Genomic DNA, 7,059 nt, shown 5'->3' with positions numbered 1-7,059 from the left:
CCGTTCAACGTACCTTCCAGCGTACAAAGGCAGTCTCGGGCGATGATGGCGCAGAAGCAGGGTTTGGCGCGTATCTAGGACCAGAGCATGGGAAGCTGCTCTTCCGTGGCGAACTGAACTCGGATTTGTATGGTCCACTGCAGACTGAGTACGAGAAGGGAAAGTTAGCTGGAACGGATGTGTGGATTCATAAAGATCGGTGCGTCAGTTTTGCTGTCCAGTCAAACACGATCGTTCATGCGACGAACAGGATGAGCGGTATCTGGGGCCGGAACACTCCGCTAGAGGAGCACTTGACGAAACACAACATCAAGACGCTGTTCTGGAGCGGTGTGAACGCCGACCAATGTGTGCTTGGAAGCGTGGTTGACGCCTACTCTTTGGGATACGACATCGTCGCGGTCGAGGATACAATCGCTACTACTTCTCCTACCGGAGCGAAGGAGAACCTCATGTACAATAGTATCAGAGTAGGCCATTTCTTGTGCAGGTCCCAGAACGCCGCTGATAGTTCATTGTGCAGAGCTATGGCTTTGTGACAGATTCGGAGAGGATTTTGGGAGCGGTATCCACATGATCATCTTGGTATTTGTAATTCCACAATATGTAGGCAATGATTTTTTGCAGTCCAGTAGATGAACAAGTTACAACATGAAGGGCTGCTCCAAAGTCTGGGCACGTGACGAATTTCGGACGCGTCATAAAGAGCGGGCCCTCCTGCTCTCTCCCTCTTTCTTTCAAACCAAGCGGTTACTGCACTTCATATTCGTCCAGTGCTCTTTAATGGCTTATTCCTATTCTAACCAGCAATGTGCTTCTGACGCGCAACATGGTAGCTACGACAGCTACGAGCGGTATCCCCACGATTACGACAGGCTGGGAGGTACGTGTATGCGCCTTGGGGTCATCAAAGACGGCAACTTAATTATTCCGCAGTGTCAGCAATTACGACGCCTTCGTATTCCGGCCACCCACAAAGATATCCAGGATATCCTGCATACGGCTATCACCAGCCTCCGAATTCTTATTTTCTTCACCATCCGGTTGGGCACGAAGCTCCACCTTACTGTACCCCTCCCACGACGTCTTCCTCTGATGAGCTCCACGATGACGCGCAATCGATGATGATCCCGTATCGCACTTCAGAAGGGTACAGAGGCAATGCCCCTTCTCCCAAGAGCGCATATATGCAGGGTCAGGCGAGACAGGACTCGCCTGAGGAGGCCTCTGAGGAACTTTCACCCTCTTTGTCTACCGCTCCTCGCAACAAGCATGGTATTGCCCTTCGTGCCGTGTCAGAACTTCGTGAGCTTCTTCTTCCTACTCACGGGTCCGTTGCTGATCGCCCACAGCCGATATCTACCGGAGTATGTTTAAATTTGGCGTATTCAATGCGATGCAGTCCAAGTGCTTTGAATCTGTTCGTGATATCTCGAGCGTATACACCCATATTATCTTCTGACCATTAGAAAAGGCGTTACATAGTGATGAGAACATGGTAACTATTTCTTGAAAAGGCTTGAAAACGACCCTGATTTTGTATGCGCTTTGTAGGTCATCGCTGGTGAGACTTATTATAGGGCGAGGCCGTGAACCCTGCTCATGTAGCATTGCGCAGCGCCAACTGGGAGTGGGAAGACCGTAGTGTTTGAATTGACGATTATTCGTCAGCTCATGGAAGGAAATTGCGATGCCAAGTGCGTGTACATGGCCCCCACGAAGGTGCGCGATATCTTGTGCATTCTCCAGATTTTCTTTCTGAGCATCTTAGGCTTTATGCTCCGAACGGTTCCGCGACTGGACTGCGAAATTTCAAGGGGTGGGAATCACGTGTATGCGCCGACCTTCTGGAGGACTGGCTATGAATAAGTGACTGTACCTCAGGTTGCGAACTTACTGGCGACACCTACGAAACGGGTAGGGCAGCCTGGAATAAGGCAAAGAATAGCATGATCATGTGCGTCGGCTCGTTCTCTGTGACGTTTTTCAACTCAACTTGTCAGTATAACCACGCCTGAGAAATGGGACTCTCTAACACGCAACTGGTACGTACCGAACCCTCTCTATCGGAGGCTTTCATGCTTATACCGCATAGGAGCGACAATAGCATAATTTTAGCCCAGATGAAACTCTTCCTTGTTGATGAGGTTCGCTCTGCCCCTCCGTTTTGATACATCCCTAACAGCTTGTCAGGTGCATATACTTAACGAAAATCGTGGGAGCACTTTAGAGGTATGCCTGGCTCGTATGCGGCTACGCGGTTCCAGTGTACGCTTCGTGCTTGTTTCTGCAACCGTTCCCAATGTGGAAGATATTGCTGCATGGATTGGAGATGCCAGCACGGGTGGAACCACTGGTTCTGCCACAGTTCTTAAGGTGCGACAGACAGGCACAGAGCATCACTTGCATTTTTAACTCCTCCAGTTCGGCGAAGAATTTCGACCTTGCCCCATCACGAGACTTGTGCACGGTTTCGTACGCAAGCCTAACAACAACGACTTTCAGTTCAATGCAACGTTGGACTTCAAGATTTTCAGCATCCTTCAAGAAAAAATCCAAGACAAGCCGGCTCTGATCTTCTGCGCGACCAGAAAAGGTATGAGAGCTCGGCCATCCGCATCTGAATATATTTAAACAGGCGTCTAGGTGTTTTTTCCACTGCCGAACAGATCGCCAAAGAATATAAAGCTTTGTTGGATTCAAACTCGGCCGTCCCTTGGCCGGCGCCGAAGCAGTGAGCTTCTCTATCTTTATATTGTCCTGCCCATGCTGATCCCGAAGATAGTGTCGACGTGCACTTCTTTGATAAGGCCTTATACGGTTGGGATTATTAGGCCACCGTCAACAAGTTTTATTCCCTGACGATAAGCAGAACTTGCCCTATGCGGCATAGGCGTCCATCATGCTGGGATCCATGTATCGGATAGGCGGACCATCGAGGAGCTGTTCATCCGAAAGCAGTTGCGTGTCGTAGTGGCGACCTCGGTACGTACGATCGGCGCATGCCAAAGGCAATAATTTGACGGCAGACGGCAGACACTCGCAGTTGGCGTGAACTTCCGTGAGATATAGCATGAAGAACTTAGCAACTATGGCTAATTTTATGTTAGCCGCTCACACGGTAGTGATCAAGGGTACTAAACAGTGGACTGACAAGGGCTGGGCCGAGTATTCGGATCTTGATGTCATGCAGATGATGGGAAGAGCGGTTCGTTCATTGTTGCTGCCCACCATCAAATTTAGTAACCCTTGTCATAGGGTCGGCCCCAGTTCGATAAAGAGGGTTTGGCGATTATTATGACGGAATCTTCCCACGTAGCTCGATACAACGCTCTTGCATCCGGCAGAACGCTGCTCGAAAGCTCTCTCCATCTAAATCTCACTGAACACATTAACTCGGAGATCAGGCTGGGGACGATCTCGAGTACCGACAGTGCGAAAGAGTGGTTACACAGCTCGTTCTTATTTCAACGGATACGAAAGAACCCTCGTCATTACAGCATGGGAAAAGATGAAAAGCAGTCTTGGGAAGCGCGGCTGGACGATCTTGTCGATGACTCTATCAAGAAACTGGAAGATGCTGAGCTAATCAACGTAAATGAAGGTGGACGCGACATATCTGCGACAGAATATGGAGAAATAATGAGTCGGTATTACATTCGTTTTCCAACGGTGGGGTCATCCGTCACGTCTTCGCATCAAATTCTGAACGAGTCACTCCCTTGTAGATGTGCCTCATTCTGAATCTTCCAGCGAGGGCTGGTCTACGTGAAATGGCTCGTTGCAGTTGACCATGATACAACCCCAACTTACCTTTCCATTTTATAGTTGGAAATGATTTCCAACGCAACAGAGTAAGCATAATGTCGTGCTTTTGGTAGCGCTGTGACTAACTGATAACTGAAGGTTTCAAGACGTTCGCATTCGTAGTGGAGAACGCACTGTACGTTCACGTGTCCAACAATAGATACTTCAAATCTTACTAGACGCAGATGCTGGAGGGCCTGAAAGGCGAAAGCAATATCCGATTCCCACCGCAACGGGTGCTTCATTTATCAACTATGTCTCTCTTCTTATTAATATTCCAGCAGATCATGAAGCCTTCCGACAAGGTCTTTCTAATGATACAGGCCGTTCTAGGTGGCGTGAACTTGAATAGTCCGGACTATAAGGCACCCGACGCACAAGCTCCACATTTGGAAGCAACCTCTATGTTCAAGCACGCGCCCAAACTCGCGAAGGGTGAGTGATCTACCCAACATGCATGGATATATCTTCATCTAGAATGCAGCTATCGCCGACGTAGGCACAATCAAGAATAACGGCCATTACATCAAGTACGGAATGGATCTGTGAGTAGTGCTTTCACTAAGATTAATATCAGCGCTGATGTGTGGGCTGTAGAATGCGAAGTTTAAACGCTAGAACGTGGGAAGATCGGATAGGAGTCTTGAGGCAGATCGATCAGATCGGAGACAAATCGTGCGTGGGTGATATTTTGCCTCAGAATTTGGTCGTGACGCGTTTTCAGTCTACTCGTAAGGTCATGCAGCCTTTTGCGCTCCGTTCTTTACTATCAGACAGATACTGCAAAACGGTGGAATCAAAGACATACAGTCCTTGCGCAAAGCAACTCCAGAAAGGCTGGAACTGGTACGGAATTATCCAAGGATCTTATTAACTCTTGACGTTGTCCAGCTCTTGGGCCGTCATGCGCCATTCGGTCGAGACGTCTTGAAATCGGTGAAGACCCTTCCGGATTATTCGCTGTCCGTTGAAGAGACCTCGATCGACCCATCAAAAGACAATCGGCCGGTATGTGCTAGGTTGCATATCTCCATAAGCGTTGTCTGCGAAATTGGAAGGAAGAAGAAAGGAAAATCATTACATCTTGGTGCAACTTCGATTTTGACGTGGACATCGGACCTGGAGGTTGTGGACTTCCGTAGAATACCGTACGGGATTGAAGTCACCTCCATAGCTCCGACTGTGCTAACAAGGTTTACTAGAACTAAAGTGCTTGTGGAAGAAAGCAAGGACTATCACGTTGAGGCAATGCTTACGAAGCCAAGTCAATCCGTCATGATATCCATCAGCGGGGTAAGCGGCCCATTCATGACAACTACCCATCAATGTGACTTGATCTGGGCCCGCAGGACAACTTTGCAGGACTCACGGTGACTAAAGAATACAAACCGGCATTGGCTCCCAATCAGTATCCGACTATGCTGACTCGACCGACGTTCGGCGCTAGGCAAGGGTCATCGGAAGATGAGTTGCCCGCGAAATGCATCGAGCGCTCGGACGTAAATCAGGGAGCATTCTGGGAAGAGCATCAAATCGCCAAAGATGACGACTTCCTGGACTTAACAGGGCACGATGATCAAGATATCAGTACGTTGGCCGTTTCTTCCCTAGACTATGTACCCTGAAAATATGCCATCAGATACCGCCTTCGCTAAGGTAAAAACCGGCACATGGACTACAAAGGCAACCCCCCCTCAGCAGCACACCCTGGAAGGCAACTCTCTGTGAGTCTTGTGTCCTTCTAGCGGATTGGACGCTTGCTATAACTCAGGTAGATGCAACCATAAGTGCAAGGACAAACGCCGTTGTCGACATTTGTGGTAGGAACGAAATACCGTGGCAAATCTGATTATGTGTCTCACTGATCCCTGTTATATAGCTGTCAAGAAGGTATACCAGCAAGACCTATCAAGAATCTAGACATGCGAGTTTCGATCGAATCACATACGACAATGACGACGACGGGTTCCAGACTGAATCGTATTCCCTCAAGGAGAACCAGCAAGGAATCTACCGCCCAGGACAACCTGGATTCCCCCGCACTTTCCCCGGCGAATCTAGGAACTGCTAGAAAGGCGAAAGTGAATGTGCTGTCTCCGGCTCCTGCAACTACGCGACGGAACGCTAGGTCCTTTGTGATCAAGCCTGTTTCTGCTAAACTTAGAGACGAGCTTTTTTCCGATAACGACGAACTTCCTTATGTTGACTCTGTCATTCAACAAGCCACCGATTTTAGAAACCAGAATCATGACGATGATGACGATGATGTTCAAGAAATCTCGTCGAGTCCTCTTGTATCATCGCGTCCTCCAGTACCCCTGACACCATCCCCGAAGGACGGGACCGCCCTTCTGACCTGCAATCGGAAGCTGCGGGGTCGTGCATTGGACAGCACAAACGAGTCTCGCCCCGCGAAGCGTCAGAGAAAATCATCAGGGCCGATGCATGCGGTGCGCTCTGTTGATACGCCCAAACCTCATACGGAAACCTCCAACGCATCAAGGCTCGCTCAGTTCGCCAATTCCTTGAGGAAGCCATCTTCCTTCTACGAGCTTCCAGAAGATCGTCATACATATCGCCTTCCAGACGGAGCAACTACAGATAATGGAGTTGTACAACTTGCAGATACGCCTCTCTTCCTTCCAACATCGGACGAGGCAATGGGTGATGTGTCTAGGTGTACCCAGCTAGTCCAATCAACCTCGGATGTTGACATGCCGACACTACTCGACAGAATCTGTGAAATCATGCCGTCTGATGAGGATACCGGTCCTTTTGATTATCCTCACGTCATGGTAGATGCACTGAAGCACGAGCTACATCAGGATGCCGTACCTTTCGAAAATGGAGCTGCTCTGTTCATGTCTGACGACATGATTGACTATCTTCCAGAGGACATGGGAACCCAAACCCACTCCATGCCTGCTGATGACTCTGTCGCTGTTCTATCTACCTCAACACATGAATCCACATATGACATCAGGGAACAAGGTAATCTCGAGCACCTGGCCATGAACACATTTGCTTCCTCGGACATGGTCTTCAGCATGGAAGAAGAGACGATAGGGGAGCCAGACGAGGACCCTTTTGCTGATTTCGACAAATGGCTCAACCAGCCAAGTGCTTAACATTTTGCGAGTTCATTATCACGATTTGCACTAGTCACTGTTACCAGCGCTCGTTACCTTTGCGCAATTCGACTGATGGATTTTTCGTACTTGTATGCTAATAATCCAATTCGTGCATCAACAT

The 7,059-nt window shown here is 48.9% G+C and overlaps 2 protein-coding genes across 2 annotated transcripts; both read left to right on the top strand.

Annotated features, from left to right (window-relative positions):
- Nucleotides 1-62: 62 nt before the first annotated feature.
- Nucleotides 63-539, top strand: DACRYDRAFT_54009 (uncharacterized protein; the record flags this gene model as incomplete). The annotated part of the gene is made up of 2 exons (XM_040775221.1): nucleotides 63-199; nucleotides 251-539. Coding segments are annotated over 2 exons (426 nt in total), but the record flags the coding sequence as incomplete, so codon positions are not given.
- Nucleotides 540-1,348: 809 nt separating this feature from the next.
- Nucleotides 1,349-6,788, top strand: DACRYDRAFT_68189 (P-loop containing nucleoside triphosphate hydrolase protein). Its single transcript, XM_040775865.1, has 28 exons — nucleotides 1,349-1,420; nucleotides 1,609-1,722; nucleotides 1,772-1,832; nucleotides 1,885-1,957; nucleotides 2,004-2,045; nucleotides 2,096-2,147; nucleotides 2,194-2,376; nucleotides 2,425-2,596; nucleotides 2,647-2,734; nucleotides 2,786-2,820; nucleotides 2,873-2,985; nucleotides 3,037-3,061; nucleotides 3,111-3,208; nucleotides 3,259-3,672; nucleotides 3,729-3,776; nucleotides 3,829-3,854; nucleotides 3,907-3,943; nucleotides 3,993-4,043; nucleotides 4,092-4,242; nucleotides 4,292-4,352; nucleotides 4,405-4,482; nucleotides 4,532-4,538; nucleotides 4,585-4,653; nucleotides 4,699-4,955; nucleotides 5,010-5,394; nucleotides 5,447-5,531; nucleotides 5,583-5,627; nucleotides 5,687-6,788. Exons 1-25 carry the CDS (start codon nucleotides 1,370-1,372, stop codon nucleotides 5,179-5,181), a joined length of 2,478 nt encoding a protein of 825 aa, XP_040627578.1. The 5' UTR covers nucleotides 1,349-1,369; the 3' UTR covers nucleotides 5,182-5,394; nucleotides 5,447-5,531; nucleotides 5,583-5,627; nucleotides 5,687-6,788.
- Nucleotides 6,789-7,059: the final 271 nt, after the last annotated feature.

The sequence above is a fragment of the Dacryopinax primogenitus genome (genome assembly GCF_000292625.1).
Source record: "Dacryopinax primogenitus strain DJM-731 SS1 chromosome Unknown DACRYscaffold_12, whole genome shotgun sequence".
NCBI lineage: Eukaryota > Fungi > Basidiomycota > Dacrymycetes > Dacrymycetales > Dacrymycetaceae > Dacryopinax > Dacryopinax primogenitus.
This window is presented reverse-complemented; position numbering and strand designations above follow the sequence as displayed.

What these genes read in the sequence shown, in the direction of transcription:
- DACRYDRAFT_68189 (XM_040775865.1), top strand. Translation starts at nt 1,370, where the DNA reads ATGTTTAAATTTGGCGTATTCAATGCGATGCAGTCCAAGTGCTTTGAA. An exon ending in CCTTGGCCGGCGCCGAAGCA is followed by an intron (nt 2,735 to 2,785) that starts GTGAGCTTCTCT and finishes TCCCGAAGATAG; the next exon opens with TGTCGACGTGCACTTCTTTG. An exon ending in ATTACATTCGTTTTCCAACG is followed by an intron (nt 3,673 to 3,728) that starts GTGGGGTCATCC and finishes ACTCCCTTGTAG; the next exon opens with ATGTGCCTCATTCTGAATCT.